This window comes from Geotrypetes seraphini, chromosome 1, assembly GCF_902459505.1.
Source record: "Geotrypetes seraphini chromosome 1, aGeoSer1.1, whole genome shotgun sequence".
NCBI lineage: Eukaryota > Metazoa > Chordata > Amphibia > Gymnophiona > Dermophiidae > Geotrypetes > Geotrypetes seraphini.
In genome coordinates, this window is record NC_047084.1 from 34,667,073 (window position 1) to 34,691,040 (window position 23,968).

The 23,968-nt window shown below is 41.5% G+C and overlaps 2 protein-coding genes across 2 annotated transcripts in view; one reads left to right on the forward strand and one right to left on the reverse strand.

Annotated features, from left to right (window-relative positions):
* The window catches only part of THBS4 (thrombospondin 4), a 102,954-nt gene extending 102,163 nt beyond the window's left edge, over positions 1–791 (forward strand). Inside the window, exon 22 of the mRNA XM_033929713.1 lies at positions 231–791. Within this exon, the coding sequence (XP_033785604.1) occupies positions 231–286 (56 nt within the window). The 3' untranslated portion in view covers positions 287–791. The remainder of the gene's footprint in view (positions 1–230) is intronic.
* A 13,578-nt stretch (positions 792–14,369) lies between these two features.
* The window catches only part of SERINC5 (serine incorporator 5), a 182,137-nt gene continuing 172,538 nt past the window's right edge, over positions 14,370–23,968 (reverse strand). The window contains exons 10-12 of the mRNA XM_033929725.1: positions 19,196–19,235; positions 16,712–16,859; positions 14,370–15,167 (exon numbers count right to left, since the gene is read on the reverse strand). Of these exons, the coding sequence (XP_033785616.1) occupies positions 15,020–15,167; positions 16,712–16,859; positions 19,196–19,235 (336 nt within the window). The 3' untranslated portion in view covers positions 14,370–15,019. The remainder of the gene's footprint in view (positions 15,168–16,711; positions 16,860–19,195; positions 19,236–23,968) is intronic.

The following is a 23,968-nucleotide window of genomic DNA, read 5'->3' on the forward strand; positions in this document are numbered from 1 at the left end:
AGCACTGAGGAACAAGAGAAGGGAGAGGGAGAACAGTTTCAGGAGATGCACTGCATGAGAGATATTTAACTATGCTAATACATACAAATATATATCTCATTCATAATTGTGATGGATATCCTGCAAACTAGACATTAAGACCTGCGTTAGAAATCTCTGTTCACTGTAGTCATAAGGACAGAACTAATGGCTAATAACTTTATTAACAATTTACTTTCTTTTTATTTCAGACACAATTCCAGAGGATTTTCAAACATTTCAAGCTCAACAGTATGGAAATGAATAATGTTTAGCACAGATGATAAATAAAAGCTGTTCTTTTGAAATACAATGCAATGTAGTTGCCAATTTTAGGTTCTTGGTTCTGAAAGGGGATTTTGCCATTATATTGCAATTGAGGTGACACAGTAAGACCTTTTTATATATCTTCTGAATATGAATGAGCAAATTAAAAAGTACATAAAATGAAAACATGCCAGCACTGTCTTCTGCTGCATGAACTGTTATATATTGACTATACCTGCGATAAAATCTCACAGGATGTCAGGAAAAGCAACATATGAATCCGTCAAGACAAACCAACACCGCAGGAAGCATTTCAATCTTCCCCAGATCCTACAACCTTCTCACTAAATTATCTGTCTTCTAATGACCCTGATACACTGTTCAGATCTCCCCCGAAGTAATCCGCTCTACTTTGTAACTCTCCTGGAAATGTCCAGATAACTTCTTGTGTAATCTGCCTTGAACCGCAAGGTAATGGCGGAATAAAAGTCACCTATGTAATATAATTGATGTTGTGATTCTTATGTCTTTCAGTTCTTTTGTGATATCTGCGCACTGAATTCATGTATATTTTTTTTTATATTCATGTGAAGATGAATCTTATAATTGACTGTTTTTAAGTGGAAGTTCTTCTGAACACTACTGTTGACCCTTTTGGTAGCTTCTTAGGGGACAATATTCAGAATCAGCTGGCAATGGTTAGCATTTCTTTACACATTGACATCCCCCCTCCTTCTAAATTAGAGCCAGATATTCAGTGCTGTACCCCATCTATACATCCAGGTTCTTGGCATTTTTTGGATGATGTCTGGAAAGGGCCTATCCCCATAGCTAACTGGGATGGTTATACAATTGTAGGCACCCAGTTAGCTATGTAGGTACCAGCATTGATCATAACTCTCAGTTCTGCATCCGGACCATCCCAGCTTTAACCAGAGAGTGCATTGGAAGTCAAAGGAACTATTCAGCGACATTAGCCAGTTAAGCACCACTAAATATCCCTTCCTGAGCTGCCCAGTGTGATTTAAATCAATTCAAATGTTGACATCCCCCCCCCCCAGCCATGTTTTCCAGCTATAGAATTGAAGCTAAGTCAGGCTAAGGCTGAGTTGTGGAGAGCTCTGGAGAAGGCACACAGCCACTGGTTCATAGAAGCTGTATGTTGTATTTAAGTATCCCATAACAGAATGAAAGAATGCCTAAATAAAGGAAACTAGCTTGAAAAGGTGGGCTCAGTTTTGGACTACACAGATATTTTTAATGTAACATAACATAATACTTATAGACCGCATTACCAAAAAGTTCTACGCGGTTTACAAAAGATTATAAACATTAAACATAATCGTAGATTTGAATGAGTCAGCTAGTCAGGTATTTGGAGAAAAGATAGGTTTTTAGCTGTTTTCTGAAATGTCTGTAAGAAACAGCTGTGAGCAACAATGATCAAAATTCTTTTTCATGAGACGCTGCCTGAGATGCTAAAGAGTGATTTAGGAATTTCTTGCTTTTACAATATTTTACAGAAAGGAAATTGAACAGAGCATGAGTTTTTCTACTGCATTTGTGCATAGCTATGGAAAAACTATTAGCCAGATAAGTAGGGGCTGCACCATATAAAGCCCTGTAACAAAATACAGCCCAACTTGAACAATACTCAAGTTTCCACAGGCAACCAATGAAATTCGCAATAAAATAACGTAATATGATCGTATTTCTTCAATCCGTAAATCAATCTAACTGCTGTGTTCTGTATCAATGATAATCTCAATAATTCCTTCTTAGTAATTGATAAATAAGCAATATTGCAATAGTCAAGGAGACTCAACAGTAATGACTGGACCAATAATGTACTCTTCGTGATTCATTTGCTCCTTGGTTTACCCTTGTTGTTTAGTATATGGATGTACAGACAGCTACAGGTAAGTGATCTCCCTGTAACATGTTCTTTGACTTTAAAAAAAAAAATACATAAAAGTAAGCTGAAATGGTAGTTCAGAATTGTTTGGGTCTTTCATCATTTTATTTCCTATTTCATGAGTCACTGTTTTCTATTATATTCAAAAGTCTATAATTTGAAGTGGAACATGTGTATTCTGTGTCCTAAAAGGTTGATGAACTTTCCTGAAAATGAGGCAGTCTACTTGGAATTACCTGGAAAAGGTGGTGTTTTGTGTTTTTTTTTTCCCCTTAGCATGTTATTTAAAAGTCAGACAAACCTTAAAGTGATATATAGTAGAAGGAAACGGACCTTTAAAAAAGTGGCACGCCACATACTGGTTACGTGATTTGCAGAGAAGAAAAATACACACGGCCTTCAGTTTAGAGACAAAAACTAATAAACAGAGAAAGAAAATAGCAACTTTTTTTTATAGATGCCAAGTAATAGACCCTTCGATTTCTAATTAGAGATCCTCTATTTTTCGCCCACGCTTTTTGAACTCCATCACCGTTTTCCTCTCCACCACTTCCCTCGGGAGGGCATTTCCAGGCGTCTACCACCTTCTCTGTGAAGAAGAATTTCCTAACATTGCTCCTAAGTCTTCCTCCCTCAAATTATGCCCTCTGCTTTTACCATTTTTTCTTCTCTGGAAAAGATTTGGTTCTATATTTAATACCTTTTGGACTGCTGCAAAGATATATGGCGATATGGACTCTTGTGAGCTAGCCGGGAATCCTGGTGACTCCAAAGGATACTCTTCATGCTTCTTAATATGAAGGGAGTTGGTAGGGCCTTCGTTAGCAGTAAACAGTGGCGTAGGCAACACATTCATTTTAAACTACGCTTTCTAGAAGGCAGGTAATGTGTGTAAAGACTTGGGGTAGGAAACAAATGCTTTTATTCTGAAGGAACTGACAAATCTAAATGCTGCAATTAATGGCTCCTTTTATTAAGGTGTGTTAGGGCATTGACGCGCGGAATAGCACGCGCTGAATTGCCTTGCGCACCAGACCTTAACGCCAGCATTGAGCTAGCGTTAGTTCTAGCCGCGTAGCGCACGGTAATATCCTGCGTGCGCTAAAAACACTAGCACACTTTACTAAAAGGAGCCCTAAATATTTGTTAGTATTGCCTCAAATGTGGCTGATGTTTGTTTAGTTAACATTTTAATGCCGTTATATATTTAGCCTTTAATAAAAAGACGTCTGACAAATTAAAAAAAACTGTTGCAAATAAGTTTAACAAAGCAATGTCTTAAAACAGCCCAAATTAAAATGAAACTTTATTAAATTATACAATGTGAAAAGAGAAAAACACTGGAAAATGTTATTAAAAAAATTATTTTGTTCCTTAGGACCCTTGGGTCCACGATGGGATACACAGGTTTTGTTGATCAACTAGAAAATTAGATCTCAAACAGATATTTTTTATTTTTTTTGATATAAAAACAAATATACAACACAAAAATCAATTTATTTATAAAACTTAAAAAGTTGCTCTTTGTCTTCAATATTATTAAAAACACTCTTATTCCACAATCAGTTCACTTGTCTTTTACTCAGTACATACGATTTCTATAGCACCTCTTGTCAGTATTTACTTTAGCAAAAACTAAACTATCCACATCATATTTCTGTAGTACAATTAACACATTGATCTGTACATTTTGAGATGTTTATACTAAAAAAAAACATGGGACAGAAACAGATTTTTACAATCTGTCACCAATCTATTTTCATATATGAAATTCAACATAAACGATCCATGTTGAGTTCTATTCAATTTATTATAAAGCTCTGCTGCAATGAAGTACTGCAAACTCTAACCTCACACTAAGGCTGAATGAATTCTTTCAGCAATGCTATTCAAGACTGTCTTCCAGGGTAAACAAATTTTATTGTAGCATGGAACAAAACAGTATGCAAGGCACAGTCATTTCTGGAAACATTTCAGAACACTCCCCTGGTTATAGAAAGGAGACATTTTTGGCAAAACAGAGGCAAGGCTGAAAGGTTTGGGAAATGTTGGTTCAACTATTATAATCAAGTTCAGCATTGCAGACAAAACTTCACGAACGTAACAAAACTGCTTGACAAACAAGAGAATGTCTGCATTTATTTGCAAATCCAGTCATGTATCCAATGGTGAGGAGTGGCCTAGTGGTAAAGCTGCTGCCTCAGCACCCTGAGTTTGTGGGATGAAATCCCAGTGCTGCTCCTTGCGACCCTGGGCAAACCACGTAATCCTCCATTGCCCCATGTATAAAATAAGTATCTGTATAAATGTAAACTGCTTTGAATGTGTAGCCACAAATAACATAATACAGTATAATCTTGTTATAACAGTCTTGCTTATAACGGAACCTCATCTATAGTGATCGAGGTCCACTGGTCCCTACTGTGCGCCTTTATAAACATGCAGAAAATCATTGCATATAGCGGACTTGCATATAACAGACTTTCAGATATAATGGACAACCAATTTGGTCCCCAGATCTGCTTTTAGCTGTAGTTTTGTTTGGCTATAACGCACAGGCAGGCTCTGCCTACAAGGCGCGTGGCGTGCCGGTAATATAGTATCAAAATGCAGCCCAGAAGAAAATAAAATTATTTTTCTTTCCAGTACAGTACGACATAATGCTGTAGAACATCTTTTAGTTCTGGTTTTGCAATCATTTCGTGCCATACCAATGTTTTGCTGAGTTTTGTTATTGATGTTGCTGATATATTTGTGCAGTGACTGTTGTTCATTGATTGTACATTGTTTCAAGTTGACCTAAATAAATTTTTTAAAAAAAATGCAACTGTGGATATAACGGCCTCTGGATATAACGGACTGTTTTTCCAGGTCCCTTGAAGTCCATTATAACGAGATTATACTGTATACAAGTCCAATTCCCTTTTTCTCTAGAATTGTAAGATTTCTTTCTTCTGACAAAGGTGTCATATTGCAATGAGCTTGAAACAGAAGTTCACTTCATACTCAAGTTGTAATGGAATGTGATTAGTTCACCCCAGAATGGCTCAACATGGAATCAAAGTCAGTTTCGGACAGATTTGGACTTGTGTGTGAAGCTGCAAAAGCCTCAATGTAATTTGCTGTGGTTTTGGAACGGCAATCAATCTGTTCAAGGCTTCTGCTTTGCAACTCTATACAAACAGAAAATGTTATGGGCATTGCATCAACAGAGGCGGCTCAGCTCAACAGTTATAGCTGGACTGCATAGGAAACCAGGTCATAATGTAGGCAAGCCAAGGGACCAGTGAGGACATTCTGCTGAATTACCAAGGAGGACCATTTTCAAAATTTATAGGGAGCAATTCTATAATATGGTGGGAAAATGGAATAGAAAATGAATTAAATAGAGGTAAGTGTGTCAAAGGTACTTATCTAAACTAGGTGCTATAAGAACATAAGAGTTGCCTCCGCTGGGTCAGACCAGAGGTCCATCGCGCCCAGCAGTCCGCACCCGTAAGGTGTTCCTTGTCTAGGCCCTTTAATCCTCTTTGTTCTTCTATCAATACTCTTTCTATAACCTATCTCTACCTCTATCTGTATTCCTCAATCCCCCTATCCTTCAGGAATTTATCCAATCCTTCTTTGAAACCCCGTAATGTACTCTGCCCTATCACAACCTCCGGGAGCGCGTTCCATGTATCCACCAACCTCTGAGTGAAAAATAACTTCCTGGTGCCTAACTTCAAGGAGGACACATATACGGGTGGAGAATGTGTGGGCCACAGGTATATCTCATAGCTTGAGACTCCTAGGCATATGCCAAGTGACCCTTGCCATTTACATGGTGTAAGAATAATAATAATAATAATAATAATAATAGTTTATTCTTATATACCGCCATACCCATGCGAGTTCAAGGCGGTTTACATCGAGTTAGATTAGGCACACCTACAACTGGGCATGGTGATGCCAACCATTTGCTAATATTCTATAATGGAATCTCAGTGCCAAAAAGTTGTTTTACAATTTCTACTAAACACACTGTGATGCCTAGACTGAGGCATCAATTTCTGGAATTGCTGAGGTAAATAGTAACAAATATTAAGATGCAACTTTGCCGTCATCCTCTTAACCCTTTCAGGACCAAGGGACATATTTGTCCCATAACTTTAAAATCCTATAAATTTTGATTGGGATAGTCTACAGTTCTAAATTTGATATGTACGGATTCCATATGATACTGCCTTTATGTAAACAAACTGGTTCCGACATTCATTCATTAGCGTCGTTGCCAGATTGACGAGAAGATTCACTTGCCACACTATCCATAAGCCAGAAGTTTGATTTTTTTTAAAAAAAAGAATGATATTTCACAAAAAAAATCAATTTTTTGGCATCTGCAAGCCCTTTTTACCATAAAAATGTCGTCAAAACCACAAAAATTGGCCTATGATCCTTATGGTCCTGAAAGGGTTAAGACCAGGAGGTTCTCTTGATGAAGATCATCAGCTGGTGACTGCTTATTTATTTCAAAAAAATTTTCTATTTTCTCAATCCCAAGTTTTAGATGGAACACAATATCACATACATAATAGTAAAACCAACAAAAATACAAACACCTTAATAATAAGTAACTGTTGGAGGAAGGATCACGACAGCTATTTTCTCTGAATACTTTGAAGTCCTGCTTTGACTTGGGAAAGAAAATTTCCCATTATCTCCCATTCAGTGCAAACTCTCTAGAATTATGTCAATAGTGCAGCACTGACCCCCCACTTTTTTTTTTTTTTTATAAAACCACACAAGAGGTTTTTAGCATCGGGCGATGCACTGAATGCTCTACTACTCTGATGCTCATAGGAACTCTATGTCGGAGCAGCCCAGACCATTCAGCGTGCCGACCAGTGCTAAAAACCTATTACACGGTTTTGTAAAAGGGTTGGGGGGGTGAATTTGGTTCAGTTTTACACACTAAAATCTGATTTTTAGGAGGAATTACTTGGCCAATAAGGCTACTCAACTTTTTCAACTAGCAATTTTTTTTAAGCTGGACTAGTGGAATTTTACAAGGAACCTAAATCTGGGTGTTTCTAATACCACAGCTATATGAATCATAATATCAGAAATGGAAGAACATGTCACATTGCCATATGCCACCCCAAGGTTTATATTGTTTTTGCAAAACCTTAATTCTCTCATACGCTACTGAAGATGAATTGCTACTAAATGATGAGAAAAAGATGCAAGTTGAGGGTGTATGTGTAGCACACTTCATCCAATATTTGAAGAGCTACTGTCTCTATCATTTTTAGCCCCTCTGGCTTTTCCAATTTGTTTTCCTCCTCTTGCATCTTGCTCCTCTCAGTCTACCAGGCCCTTTTTCTTTCTCCAGGGTCTCACTTCAATAACCCATTATTGAAGGGTGTGTTTTCTTCTTACAGGTCTCATTCTGCCATTTTTCCCCCCTTTAAGATTTCTTTCTTAAAAAGGTTAATGTTTGGTAAAAGATGCTGGATAAGTGCACAAACACTGGAAATATTCCATTTATTAACAGTACAGATGGGCACATACAGCAAAAATTCAAGCTTCCCCATGTTGTTCTGCCTAAGTGAGGAGTGTGTGGTGCAGTGGTTAGAGCTACAGCCCCAGCACCCTGGGGTTGCGGGTTCAAATCCTGCACTGCTCCTTGTGACCCTGGGCAAGTCACTTAATCCAAAAAACTCAAATAACCTTAGTGCAAATCCTATTCTCAAAAAAAAAAAAAAAGAGATTTCACTTTTTACTCCTTTACAATAACCTCTTCCTAAGGCTCAACAACGTACTGTGGATTTAAAACTCAAAAAGCCACTACTGTGCTTCAGGAATCTTGTAAAGGGGAAGAAAAAGCCTCAGACTCGTGGTTGTTGCTAATTTTATAAGCATTCAGGCTACTATTAGAGTTACCTCATCGGCATAAAAACTCCAAGTATTCCTATCTTCAGTAATAAATATTTTTCAAATATTCAAATACAGTATTTCAATAAATTTCCATCCACATGCTCTGGGAGCCCTACTCTAAACTCCTAAAGAACAGCTGTGTCGGGAGTGAACATAAAATCGCTTCCCGCTAATGTAATTGGACTGCGTCCGGATTGTGAGCCAATATATAATGTTACTAATACTGTTATAATAAAATCCAAACGCAGTCCAATTACATTAGCGGGAAGCGATTTTATGTTCACTCCCGACACAGCTGTTCTTTAGGAGTTTAGAGTAGGGCTCCCAGAGCATGTGGATGGAAATTTATTGAAATATTTGAAAAATATTTATTATTGAAGATAGGAATACTTGGAAGAGGGAGTTTTTATGCCAATGAGGTAACTCTAATAGTAGCCTGAATGCTTATAAAATTAGCAGCAGTCTGAGGCTTTTTCTCCCCCTTTACAAGATTCCTAAAGCACAGTAGTGGCTTTTTGAGTTTTAAGCCCACAGTACGTTGTTGAGCCTTAGGAAGAAGTTTAAAGTTATGCTATTGTAAAGGAGTAAAAAGTGAAATCTCTTTTTTTGAGAACAAGATTTGAACTAAGGGTATTAGATGTTTTTTTTTTATTATTATTACTGTCCCTTTGTGTTTGTGAGTGTGGAGTGAGTTATCACTTAATCCCCTAGTATCCTAGGGTCCCTATTCATAAAAGTGGTCACAAGGATGAAGCAGGAAACTACAGGCCGGTGAGCCTCACTTCAGTTGTTGGAAAAATAATGGAAGTGTTGCTGAAAGAAAGGATAGTATATTTTCTTGAATCTAATGGGTTACAGGATCCGAGGCAACATGGCTTTACAAAAGGTAAATCGTGCCAAACGAACCTGATTGAATTTTTTGATTGGGTGACCAGAGAGCTGGATCGAGGACATATGCTAGATGTAATTTACTTGGATTTCAGCAAAGCCTTTGATACAGTTCCTCATAGGAGGCTGTTGAACAAACTTGAAGGGCTGAAGTTAGGACCCAAAGTGGTGAACTGGGTCAGAAACTGGCTGTCGGACAGACGCCAGAGGGTGGTGGTTAATGGAAGTCGCTCGAAGGAAGGAAAGGTGACTAGTGGAGTCCCTCAGGGTTCGGTGCTGGGGCCAATCCTGTTCAATATGTATGTAAGTGACATTGCTGAAGGGTTAGAAGGAAAAGTGTGCCTTTTTGCAGATGATACCAAGATTTGTAACAGAGTAGACACCGTAGAGGGAGTGGAAAATATGAAAAAGGATCTGCAAAAGTTAGAGGAATGGTCTAATGTCTGGCAACTAAAATTCAATGCAAAGAAATGCAGAGTAATGCATTTGGGGATTAATAATAGGAAGGAACCGTATATGCTGGGAGGAGAGAAGCTGATATGCACGGACGGGGAGAGGGACCTTGGGGTGATAGTGTCCGAAGATCTAAAGGCGAAAAAACAGTGTGACAAGGCAGTGGCTGCTGCCAGAAGGATTCTGGGCTGTATAAAGAGAGGCGTAGTCAGTAGAAGGAAGAAGGTGTTGATGCCCCTGTACAGGTCATTGGTGAGGCCCCACTTGGAGTATTGTGTTCAGTTTTGGAGACCGTATCTGGCGAAAGACGTAAGAAGACTTGAGGCGGTCCAGAGGAGGGCGACGAAAATGATAGGAGGCTTGCGCCAGAAGACGTATGAGGAGAGACTGGAAGCCCTGAATATGTATACCCTAGAGGAAAGGAGAGACAGGGGAGATATGATTCAGACGTTCAAATACTTAAAGGGTATTAACGTAGAACAAAATATTTTCCAGAGAAAGGAAAATGGTAAAACCAGAGGACATAATTTGAGGTTGAGGGGTGGTAGATTCAGGGGCAATGTTAGGAAATTCTACTTTACGGAGAGGGTGGTGGATGCCTGGAATGCGCTCCCGAGAGAGGTGGTGGAGAGTAAAACTGTGACTGAGTTCAAAGAAGCGTGGGATGAACACAGAAGATTTAGAATCAGAAAATAATATTAAAGATTGAACTAGGCCAGTTACTGGGCAGACTTGTACGGTCTGTGTCTGTGCATGGCCGTTTGGAGGAGGATGGGCAGGGGAGGGCTTCAATGGCTGGGAGGGTGTAGATGGGCTGGAGTAAGTCTTAACAGAGATTTCGGCAGTTGGAACCCAAGCACAGTACCGGGAAAAGCTTTGGATTCTCGCCCAGAAATAGCTAAGAAGAAAAAAAAAAAAAATTTAAATTGAATCAGGTTGGGCAGACTGGATGGACAATTCGGGTCTTTATCTGCCGTCATCTACTATGTTACTATGTTACTAGGTACATTAGATAGAGTGTAGAGAATGACACGGTGGCGGTTTACCCGCGGCCACCACATTTTAGCCGCGGGTCACCCGCCGAAAACGGGGAAGAAAACTAGCAGTCGCTGCGGCGACGGGGACAAGGCCATTCACCGCCCGCGGGGCGGTGAATGGTCTTGTCCCCCGCAGTGAGGCATGAAGGATCGCGCGGTCCCCGCAGCTCACACCCGCCCGCCCAATCGATTCCAGTGTCCAGCCAACTCTCTCCCCTCTCCTCACCCCAGTCCGCAGATCCTCCTCCTCGGCGACCCGCACGCTACCAGAGAGCCGCGCACACCCGCCGCTGCTCAGCCTCGATCTTCTGCTCTGACGCAACCGGAAACAGGAAGTTGCAGCAGAGCAGAAGATCGAACACTAAGCAGCCGCGCGTGTGCGGCTCCCTGGGAAAGCGCGCAGGTTGCCGAAAAAGAAAACCCACAAACCAAGGTGAGGAGAAGGGAGAGAGCCAGCCAAACACCAGGATCGACCGGGCAGGCAGGTAGTGGCCGCGGGGACCGTGCGATCGCTAGTGTTCCCGGCTCAAATTGGAAGGACGGAGTGAAAGGAAAAAGGCTTATATGGATGCAGCGGGGACGGTGACGGGGCGGTGAATGGGATGGCAGTGGCGGTGACGGGGCGGTGAAAGGGATGGCGGTGACGGTGACGGGGCGGTGAAGGGATCGGCGGTGACGGGGCGGTGCAGAGGATGGTGGGCCGGTGACGGGGCGGTGACGGGGACAGATCTATTAGAGTGTGAGACCGCTGGGACAGATAAGGAAAAATGCTTGAACACCTGAATAATTTGTAGGATATGCGGAATATAAATAATTAAATAAAATAAAAATAAGTGTTCTAACCTGAAGCTGGTGGGATCACCAGAGGATAATTCAGCCTATGATCTCTGCAAAAATTGTATTGGTTTGGTTCCTGGATTACAGTTGATATATATATATATATTACATGAGCTTCTGTAAAGGTTACAATGCAGAGTTAGCGTTTTTTGAGATGGCTTTCAATACAGACATATTTATACCATAGTCGATCATCCTACGTATATACACATATAGAACAGATATTGTGTATTATGTTCATACTAAATCCTATTTATTTGCACACATAGGTAGGATTTAATAAGAACATAGTACACAATATTATATGTTTATATATGTAGGATGATTGACTATGGTATAAAAAAGCTAGGGTTATTTTACTGTGATTTCTGGGCATCACCGCAAGTCACATTAGGGTATTTGCATAGTAACAAGATGCAAAAACATGCTGTATATTTTGCACTTCATTACTATTTAATCTGTGATGACTTAAATATTGCTGTTAGGGCCCTTTAAGGCACATTAAGAGGCAAACAACAGGACTTAAAGCCCTAATGCTGCTTGACAATTTCTTTTCTTAACTGGATAAGAGTCTCTCTTAACCGGTTAACTCGCTCTGAATAGTGACCCCTAAGTGGGATTTTTAAAAATATCATCCAAACCAGATTTGTGTCATGAATCATTTTTGCAAATGTATATATTTTAATAAATCACTCAAGAGATTGCACTTAAACCCTCCACACATTTCATCTCTGTCTCAGATATATAAACAAGCACGATAAATTTCAAGTACATGTGTTTACAGGCATTGCTCAGTATTCTAATTACCAAGGGGTAAATGAAGGAATAATCATATTGCAACTGAAATCCGATTTCCCCCGCCCCCCCCAAAAAAAAAAAAAAAAATTAAAACTGAAACTTGTTTAAAGGCTTTCATGGTCAGTTCTATTAGGCATCTTACTTAAAGGCCTGCAATCAAATTTTCAAAACTTATCTCCCTGTGAAGTTACCTTTTGAAAATTTGGTGCAGACAAATGCTGAGATGCTTCCACAACTGCGAACCTTGCGCCTGGTTTGCAGTAAGTGCAATGCTAATGCCATAAAGCAGAAGTAGGGATTTCATACAGACACTGCCTGCCAGCTCTACCCTATCCTGGTTGTATTCTTTTATGGCATGAGAAAAGCAGACTGTGGAATAACTGGTATCCAGTGTGCAAACTGATATCCATGCTGTCTCCTTCCCCAGCCAGTACTCTCACCTTCAGAAATGATGGTGGCTCCAGCACAGAGATACTGTGTCTCTTCCCGCCATCCCCTTCTCTGTATCTTACACTGTTATCACCACAGCTCCTGTATCTTTCCCCTGTCCACAAAATATGGAAATATGTAATGGGGATAAAGGGTGAAACCAAATAAGTGTCTTGGGACAACCAACCAAAAACGCACTGGATGAAATACTCTGGACAAAAAACCTTCTAAATCTTCCAATACATCTTTATTGCAATACGTCAATCAGACCTAACAGAGTCTGTGTTTCGGCTCACACCTACCTCAGGGGTCAAAAATATATTTTGTATATAAATCTTCCAGGTGAAGAGTGAGCAGTTGGACATAGCCAGATAATTATCTTGTTGTTGAGAACCATATGGATTACAACGGGGTTGAGTAAAATCCGTAATCGCTCCTGGGTAGCTGATGCTCAGGGAACTAGTGAAGCATAGGACAACTCGGACCCCGGAGGAAGGACTGTTTCTCTGAAACACAGATCATGTCCCCATGCACATGAGAGCCACCCTTTGGAAAATATTGATTTTGCAATAAAGTTCCTGCAACTTCCAATAACTTCACATAACAATACATTATTTCTCATCATGACAGCAGTTGCCATACAACTTATTATGAAGAATTGGAAAAATTGGGACAGGTTAAACTATAGATTTTGGTAGGAAATTTTGTGCCAAACTTATAAGTTTGAATGTACGAGTTCAATGCATTTGGGATATTATAAAAAGTTCAAGCAAATTTAGGACCCATTAACAAAATTTTGTAAGAATTGATTATTAGTTTTGCCCTTTGATTCTGAACATCCAGGATGGGTGAGTGGGAGGGAGTATATGTAATTAATTTATTATTTGATTGCAAGGTTGTTTATCATGATCATTTGCATTATATTAAGTGTTTTCACACTTTTAGGAAGGGTGGGTGGGGATGGGGAGGGGGATTATTGTATCATTTGAAGGAACTGAGTGCTGTCTACTGTGTTAATTGATTGATAATATGTTGCACTTTGTGAATAAAAATTTAACAACCAAAAAAATAAAATAAATAAAGTTCCTGCAACTTGTACATTCCCTTCTGCAGTTTCTTTTTCGTCTTCGTTCTGCCTGTTCAAAGCAGACCCGTTGGATTTTTTTCTTTGTTTTTACAATTTTTGAGGCCACCAGATTAAAGGGGCATTTTTAATACAAATCCAAGCCAGCTTCATCACAAAATTTGCTTTCCCTTTGTTTTTTTCCTTGAACATGCCCTTCTAATAAATGACAAAACAATCCAGTGTCTTCTGTTAGGGCTGATCCCTAACAGGTGAGGTACAGGGTCCATAGTCAAATAAGCCAGAGCAGGGCCTTCCTGAGACAGAAAGAAAAAGCTGAGGACAAAGGGGTATCCCCTGAGTAGGCATGTCGACCACTACACCACCTGCCTGGGCGGCTGCTGCTCCTGGTTACTCAAGTGCACTCTTTTCAGGAGACCCTGGAGCACTGACAGTGAAGGGGTAGAAAGTGATATTAGGCAGGGCATGAATATAAAGTGCCATCCTCTCCCCAGCCCCCAAAGTTTGCCCTGACTGAAACCTGAAATGGAAGATTCAAAAGCTAAACTCTTCAGTGATGCCCTCTGAAAAGAATGGATCATCTTTATTGCTATAATAGTGCATATCCTTTGAGGTAAGAATATTTGGATTCCATGACCCATTCTGATCCTGTTAGCCACAACCATTCAGTCCCCCACCCACCAATTCAGCTGTTATGTAATGTAACCAAACTAGGACAGACTAGCCAGATTCATATTAATTTATCTCAGTCTAACACAAACATAGAAATCATTAATGGCTATTATAAATTCCCATGGCCCAATTCTGGAATGTTCCATAAGAAAAGAAATGCTTTGTTGCATAGATACTGAGCCATATTAATATGTTTTTGCAGAAATCACTATTTAGTCATAAACATGGCTGCTATGAAATAGATTCTACAATATACATTGATCCTTCTCCAAGATAAGAATGTGTTGGAATGGGAGTCTAACCCACATAATTAGGCCAATTATGTTTAAGTAGGCTGAAAAGAGCAAAAAGCTCTTTTTTTGTTACAAAAAAGAAAATAATTGCAAATATTTAAAGCCAACATGAGCCTAATTTACTAACTGGTTAGCTTGATCCAGTCAATCATAAGTACATAGCTTTGTCCAATGTGGTTTTCTTATGCACAAGTCCATTGAGTTCCAACCTAGTCTTCTGGTGCACATAAGTGAATAGAAAATGTCTTTAGATGTGCAGTTTTCACATATAAAAAATAATAACATTAAAGCACATATTGCCCAACTGGGCTTACTAACTACTGTAGTTTCTCCATCACCAAAGGGCAATTAAAGCAGCTTGTATGTAACAGCCAAACAAAATTAAAGTGCACCTGCAACGTAAGTCCTTTTATACTGCAAACCCTCGGTTTGGACAGCAGAGGGGTGCTATGAGGGTCCCCAGGTAGAGCAGGATACACACCCAGCAGGAAGCCATCTTAAGCCAGAAGGTGGACCAGTTGTTCCGGAACAGGTTTTCAATATCCACCTCATCGAAACTGAAACCAAAAACAGAATTAAAACCCAGTAAGCAAGGTGTAAATCTACCTGGTTTCCTCAGGCCACTATCTTTGAATTGTAGAGAACACTTGATAGCTGTGACAAGAACACGAGGAGAGGGAGGTTATTGGTGAGGCTTCAACGCCGACAACGCCGATTTGGATGTTTAAAGATAAAAGTACTCATTCATTTTTTGCACCTAGTGGCCGACCATAGTAATTTCTTAAAAGGCAATTCTATAAGCTAGAAGTTATTTATTTATTTCAATTTATATCCCGTCCTCCCAGAAAGCTCAGGATGGGATACAAGCTTAGATGCATAGTTCACACAAACAATGAAGGAACAGCGTTAATATATAGGAGGAGACATGGTTGTATACAGGGTAGCAGAGCACTACAGGCAGCATTGGCAGCTCAGGATGGTTGAATCATAGATAAATTAATAAATTACTGCATGCTGATTAGCGTAGGATTAGCATGTAAGCCCTTACCACCTACAAAAGAGATGATGGTAAGGACTCACGTACTAATTATTAACAACCGTGCGCTAATGACATTAGTGCATGGCCATTAATAGAGAAATCAGCTATTTTCCAGCTATGGCAAAAATGGTCTTAGCATATGGGAAAGATGCACATAAAGGCCAAGACCACTTTCTACTGCAGCTTAGTAAAAGGAGCCCATACTGTTAACATGAGTGGAACATAAGTATTATGCCTAGCGACACCCACAGCTTATAGAATACTATAAACAGTGTGTGTTGCATGGCGTACTTAGATGTGTCCACTTACCCCTGCTACGGAGATGGCATAGGTGGTGGTGCCTATATTTTGGTAGGCCAAATTGGCTAGTATTCTATAAAAGCTTAGGCACGCCTCAAAGCAGTTATACAATTGATGCTAAGCGCACTTTTTGTAGTGCCAAAAATTTAGTACCAATTTATAGAATTATCATCTAAGGAGAGAAGTTACCTCTGTGGGCCACCGTTAAGTTGGGTTATTTTACCACAAATCAGAGAGTACCTTTTTATGCTAAAATAACACAATTTGTGGTAAAATAACCTGCCTTAATTCCCCCCCCCACAAGGGCAGAATACAATCTTCAATGTTGCTCAATGTTACATTGAAAAAATTAGGCAGTTCACATTCAGCCTTATAGGTTGCCCATATCTTAGGGCAGGGGTGTCAAAGTCCCTCCTCGAGGGCCGCAATCCAGTCGGGTTTTCAGGATTTCCCCAATGAATATGCATGAGATCTATTTGCATGCACTGCTTTCATTGTATGCTAATAGATCTCATGCATATTCATTGGGGAAATCCTGAAAACCCGACTGTATTGCGGCCCTTGAGGAGGGACTTTGACACCCCTATCTTAGGGCCTTAAGACAGCAAACTGATAGGCTGTTTGTCAATGCTTTTATTTAAGCTACAGTGTCATTTACATAAATCCCCCATTACAGAGAACATATGACACTAATAATTTTAGCAATTAACTAATTTTAAAATAAGTAAAAATCAGTATAATAAGCAAATAAATATCACTCACTGGAACCAGCTGGTTACTGTCATCATCACGTAAAGTGATCCAAGGAAAAACACAAAGTGAAAAAAGGGGTAGCTGTACACTGTTCTTTTCTTTTCATCATAAATCACTTGCTGTCCTCCCCGTGCTAGGTCTCTTTCATCAATCTCAACTATGCAGAAATCAAAAACAGTCGCCTTTTAAAATTCATTCATTGACTAAAAGATCATCATCATTCCCATCACTGAAAAGGGTAAAATATAAGATAATTCACTGTAATTCATTTACCTCCCCCCCCTTTACAAAACTGTAGTGTGGATTTTAACACCGGCTGTGGCGGTAACAGCTCCGACGCTCTTAGGAATTCTATGAGCTGTTACCGCCGCAGCCAGTGCTAAAAACCATGCTATGATTTTGTTTAAGGTGTGTGTGGGGGTTAATAACCAAGTCATAAAACTATGGAAACTACTACCCAGAGAGATCAGTATAACCAAGATACACCCGGTGTTTTAGAAAAAGCCTGAAAACATTGCTGTTCCCAAAATTCCTGACAAGAATTTTTTTTTTAATATTCTTTATTCATTTTCAAAATTACATTAAGTGTTAAATATATTCATTCACATTAACAATAAATACATCACTTACAAATAATCATTGGTACATTTCATAAATTCTTATCCCTTCCCCTTTCCCATCCCTCCCACCCATATAATTCCATAATCATATAAACATATAATAATAAAATTCCCCCCTCCCTACACCTTAATTGATAAATGTAAGGGAAATAATTTCAATTAATCTTTACAATAATTTGTTAATGGTTTCCACACATCCTGAAATTTCTTAAAATATCCCCGTTGTAGTGCAATAAACCTTTCCATTTTATAGATATGACATAAAGAGTTCCACCAAAAGTTATAATTTAATCTCCTCCAATCCTTCCAATTATATGTGATTTGCTGAATGGCAACACCAGTCATTATAAGTAATAATTTATTGTTGTTCGCAGAAATCCTGACAAGAATTTAATATGACCCTAATAATGCACTAAAAAACTACCTCTATGCTGTAAAATTTGTTACATGTAACCAAAAATAATTTCCTGATAAGTGTCTAATATGCCCTTTATATTATAACCTCCTCTATGATGTGAAATTGTTATACTTATCTCAACCATTAGAAAAATATGTTAGAAGTCTGTTCTGATTTTAACCTAATATTGTATGTATATTCTATCTAACAAATGTTGATGTAACCTGCCTCAAACTCCACTCAGGAAGATTTGGTGGGATATAAAATCGTATATAACATAAAATTATGTTAATTCATTTCATGTCTTTTTTTGAAAGAAGTATTCATTAATCATGTTTAGTAGGGGGATGCATGGTCAAAAAGTTTTGCTTATGCTCACTGAAAATACGTGTGTCACAATTTTCAGGTATTTTTCTGTTTTAACCTATTCGGGTTTTTCAGGTGTGCACTGCCCAAGAGCAAGAACTTAAAAATGTGGGTAATCAATTGTACGCACATTAATTTGTAGGTATGTGCACACACATGTGATTTAAGTGGGCAGCAGAGGCTCCGGCCCACTTACATGGGCTGGAGCTGCCAAACTGTCAATCTTCACTGGCGCTTAACTAGGCAGTGCTATTGAATATTGACTCTGACCGACTCAAAAAGAAGGGGGCAGTTATGCAGGAGATGGCAACATTTAGGGCAGGGACCTGAATCGCAAGCTGTCCTAAATTTTGGCCACTTAGTATGTAGGTGCTAGCACTGAATATCAGCCAGCACCTGCAAAAGATGCCTGGAGCCTTAGGAGCCTCTCCAGCTCAAAACAGCCTATCCTCCCTTCCCCAGGCTACGACAATCATTGCTGCTCACTTGGCATTGAATATCCAGGACTAATCCAGGGTAGAGAGTTGCGCGGGGACAGAAATCCCACCCATCCCCGCCTGTCTTTGCCAGGATCCTCTCTGTCCCCACCCGTCCCCGCAAGGAATTACCTCCATCCCTGCCCGTCCCCATAAAAAGCAGCAATTACTTCTGACAGGATCATCAATTCCACAGTTTCTTTTGCGTTTGTGCTGCTGTTTTCCTTGTGGAATCTCTTTGGTGGAACCCTTTTTTTGTTTTCTGTTCAGGTAATTAACTTATAAACCCCCTCTTTTACTAAGGCTGACATGTCCATTATATTATATGGACGAACCCTGCTTCCAAAGCCTTCGATCCCCATGGGAGTCCCGTGAGCCAGAGGAGGGTCCCCGTGGGAGTCCCGTGGGTTAGGGAGGGGATTCCTGCGGGAACCCCGCAGAACCCACGGGATTCCCGCGATCCCCGTTCCGACCTCTAATCCAGGGCTAATTTTGCTGGCCAGCAGCTGAATATTATTCCATAAGTTTTTAGGTGCTCAAACAAATTGAATGCACGCTTGTGAATGCATCCCTAATGGCAAGGTAAGCTGCAGATTTGAGGAGCAAGCCTAAAGTAAAATATATTTATTTTTACCATCTCCATCAGGTGTGCAGCAAAAGCAGCAACGAGCTACCTGCAAAGCAGAAAGAGGGACATCAAGACTTACAAAATAAAATCTATTTGCATCAACAGCGTAAGCACACAGAAAAGCTAAGAGAGCAACAGGCTTCGAATCCTAGAGATCTTCCATGGTCATTAATGGCCGTTAATGAGGAATGAGGGCTGTATGATGAAATAGCCTAAACCACAAAGAATGGTGTGTGTGGGGGGGGGGTTGGACCTGTAGTTCCAATGGGGTCAATATTCAAAGCAATTTAAATGCATATATGTATGAGGGAGATTAGTTGGAATCCAGAGGTCAAGGGTGTGCAGGTGGGTTCTGGTGACTTCAAAATCTCTGCGTTTGCAGATGATATTCACATCACTAATCTGGTCTTCTCTCTTTCAACGTTACTAGAAAGTACGCATGAATATAGTGATTTCTCCAGCTTTAATTGAATGCTGCTAAATCTGAAGCGATGGTGACATTAGAGGTGACTAGGGAAGGATAGCCGGGGGAGTTCCCTTTGTGGTGGACAAAGGAGGAATTCACATATTTGGGGATACAGCTACTGGCGGATCCCCATAGGCTTTATGCCTGTAACATCTCAAGACTTTTAGTTGATACTAAACGTCAGTTGGATCTCTGGAATACACTCCCGCTTCCTTTGAGTGGCAGAAGCGCCCTGTATAGTATGGTTCTATTTCCCCGCTGGTTATATACTCTACAACACAGTTCTTCAACCGCCGGTCCGCGGACCAGTGCCAGTCCGCAAAAAAATGTTGCCAGTCCGCGAAGGATTCGGGTCCTCAGCCACAGCAAAAAGTGCCGGCGTCAGCTGACGTGCAACTTCCTGTTGCCGTCGCTATGCCGACACTCCTGCCTTCCACCTCCTACTCCTGCCGCGTATGTCTCCACACCCCCAGACAAGCAGGGGCAGCTTTGTGTGCTTTTAACTTCGGCACACAGCTGCCCCTAAGCAGTATTTTAGCCGCGGTTTCATGAGGCACCCTCGGGGCCTTTGATAGGCTGGCCCACATCGCATCATCAATGCGGGCCGGCCAACCAAAGGCCCCAAGGCTGCCTCATGAAACCGCGGCTAAAATACTGCTTAGGGGCAGCTGTGTGCCGAAGTTAAAAGCACACAGAGCTGCCGCTAGCCTACATAGAGGAAACATTTGCTGGAGAGGGAAGGAGGGAAGGGAGAAGGGGTGCTCCTGGACAAGGGAGGGGAAAGGGCTACTGCTGACAGGGGAGAAGGGAAAGGGAAGGGACGAGAGTTACTGTTGGATAAGAGGAGGAGGAAAGGGAGAAGGGGTACTCCTGGACAAGGGAGGGGAAGGGGATACTGCTGACAGGGGAGAAGGGGAAGGGACGAGAATTACTGTTGGATAAGGGGAGGAAGAAAGGGAGAAGGTACTGCTGGACAGGGGAGGAGGAACATTGGAAGGAAACAGCTGGCAGGGAGATTAGAGGAGGGGAAGGAGTCAGGATGGAATGGAGAGATCAGATGAGGGAAAGGGGAGAGACAGAGGAATGACAAAGTAGAAAGAGATTGATTCTGGGAAGGGGGATCAGATGAAAAATAAGAAAAGAGGGACAAAGATGCTAGATCTGGTGTAGGAGAGAGGGGCATAGAAAGAACGCAGATATCATTTGGAAGGGGGAGGGGTAGAGGGCAGACAGTGGATGGAAGAGGCAGATGCTGGATTGAAGAGACAGAGGGCAGACGCTGGATGGAAGAGAGTGAAAAGAAGATGAAAGCAGAAACCAGAGACGACAAAAGGTAGAAAAAAATAATTTTATTTCTATCTTGTGATTAGAATATATCAGATTTAAAATATGTATCCTGCTAGAGCTGATGTTAGACATAACTGGGGAGTGCAAAGCCCAGGTAGTGCGTCTTTAGCTTCCAGTTGGCTTAGGGCTCTCTCTGACCAGGAGGCAGTTGCCCTAGTTCCACTCCCCTAACACCATTCCTGCCGTGTGTGACTGTGGTATTCTGTTAGCATGATATTTGTGTAGCATTCTGTAATAATTTGGCTTATTCAGTTTTCTTGATAGTAGAGGGGATATATGTGAAGGGGATCCTTGCCCTGTATTATTTATATTTATAAAATGACAATTGTAAAGAATATTGTTTCTTTTTATACTTTAATAAAATATGTTCAATATAAAATCATAACTATTTGAGGCTTGTGCGGATGGGATCAAATGGTTAATGGGACCGAGCTTGCAGGGATGGGGCGGCAATGGGGTTTTTAAAAATTTCAGTCTTATTAGTTTGCCGGTCCACGAAATAATTATTTTATTTCCGCCGGTCCATAGGTGTAAAAAGGTTGAAGAACACTGCTCTACAACAGCTTCCCTTGTGGATTTTGAAGAAGGATTACAGAGAGTTGAGCTCTGTTTTACAAAAATTCTTCTGGAAGGGGAAAAAACTTAAGCTAAGATTGGAGTGCTTACTGGGTGATTGGAAACAGGAAGGGATGGGTGTTCCTAATTTGTATCTTTATAACCTAGCATATGGGCTTAGCCATCTATGGGGCTGGTTTTTGGATACCTCCAATTATACCCCTGTGATGTGAAAATAAAATTTTTTAAAAAACGTTCAAAAAGTGGCCTAAATTGGTACTTGGACTATCAAAAAGACAGACCGTCCAAGTACCGATAATCAAAGCTGGTTTTAGATGTTTCTAAAACCATCTTAGGCCTTTACCTTGCCTCTAAACGCCTAGAGTGAAAAGAGGCATTTTTAGTTGTGCAGTAAGTATAACCAAAAACTTTAACAGGTTGCCCAGTCGGAACTTATACGTTTTGACTTAGACCAAATCAAAACAGGTATAAGTTCCGAATAGGGGCCACTGAGCTGATCGTGGCTGCCGCAATCAGCTCAGCAGCCCCGGCAACCTGCCCACCCCCCCCACCGCAATGATCGCGGCAGGAGAGATGCCTCATTTCCCCCGTTGCAATCCCCCCCCCCCGAACTGCTGCGAACCGCAACAGGAAAGTTGCCCAATGTCTCCTGCCACGGTTTGTGGCAGTTTGGGGGTGGGGATCGCGATCGCGGCAGAGGAGATGCTCATTCTCTCCTGCTACGATCGCGATCCACCCCCCGAACCCCAACAATACTGGCAGGAGAGAGCCCAACCCCTCCTGCTGAGGTGCATGCCCCCGAACCCCCCAAATCCCTCAAATATGGGCGGGAGGGATCCCAGGCCCTCCTGCCTATAGTGCACCCACCAGCAACTCCCCCCCGAGACAATACCGGCAGGAGGGAGCCCAACCCCTCCTGCCGATGCACACCCCCCCACGACCCCGCTCACCCTGACAATACCGGCGGAAGGGAGCCCAACCCCTCCTGCTTGAAAGCGACCCCCCACTCCCCATCAAATAGGGGCAGGAGGGATCCCAGGCCCTCCTGGCCATGGCGCACTCCCCCTCCGAACTCACAAACAGCCCCCCTAACCCCGTGACCCCCCGACACACACCCTCAACTTACTTTACGTTGGCCGGCTGAATCCAAAGTCCAGCTGGCCGGCATGCCCACCATCCTCCAAATGGCAGGCCCAGGGCCTGATTGGGCCAGGCGCCTAAGGCCCCGCCCATAGGAGGGGCCTTAGGCGCCTGGGCCAAACAGGAATTGGCCCAGTTGCCTTAGGCCCCTCTTGTGGGTGGGGCCTTAGGCACCTGGGCCAACCGGAATTGGCCCAGTTGCCTTAGGCCCCTCCTGTGGGTGGGGCCTTAGGCACAAGGGGCCAACTCAGCCTATGTGCAGGGCCTTAGGCACCTGGCCCAATCAGGCCCTAAGCCCGCCATTTGGAGGATGGCGGGCCTGCTGACCAGCCGGGCTTGGGACCCGACCGGCCGACCAAAATAAAGTAAGTTGAGGGGGGTGTTGGGGGTCGCAGAGTTAGGGGGGCCATTCAGGAGTTCAAGGCATCTCTCCTGCTGCGATTGTTGCAGGGGGAGGGGAGGGGATTCTGTAACCGGTGTTGTTTTTGACAGATGCCGGTTACAGAATCCATCTTTTAGGCGAAGGACTGGCTCCTCCTTCGCCTAAAAGGTCTTGTTTTGGGTATTTGGGACTTGGGCAATTTTTTGATAGTGTGTTCTAAGGTTAGACGTAGTGGTGGTCTGGATGATTAAACTGCTGAACGTAGAGGTAGGCCATTCTCAAAAAAAACCTCATTTTGGATGTTTTTTTTGAGAATGGACATTTTCCCTGCTGCTACTTTCAGCGTTTACGGCCTTAGGCCAAAAGGGGACTTAGACATTTTTTTTTTTATTATGCCCCTCACATTGTTTAGGCCCTTTCACCCACACTATCTTTTACAGATTGTTTCTAGTAAATTCCCCCCCTCCCATAAACAGCATCTGCTTGTTAAACACATGCAGTTAGTATGGCTGGCTTTGATGATGCAATGAAACATAAACAAAAACTGTGGATACAGATGTTCTGGAGATAATTGATTAAACACTGACATATAAAACCATGAAAATTCAATTACAAAAGTACAATGATAAAAAATACTTTGATAAAAATCAAACCGGACCCTACACGGTCTGTGTTTCGGCAAACACGCCTTCCTCAGGGGTTCAATGGTTTGCAACCTCACATATAAAGAATTGGACTGAAAACAGTCTATTGTCTTTAAACATGTGAGCAAAGAACACCGCAGACAAGCTGAAGTAGCAAAAAAATGTAGGGTCCGATTGGATTTTCATCACAGTATTTTTTATCATTGTACTTTTTAATTGAATTT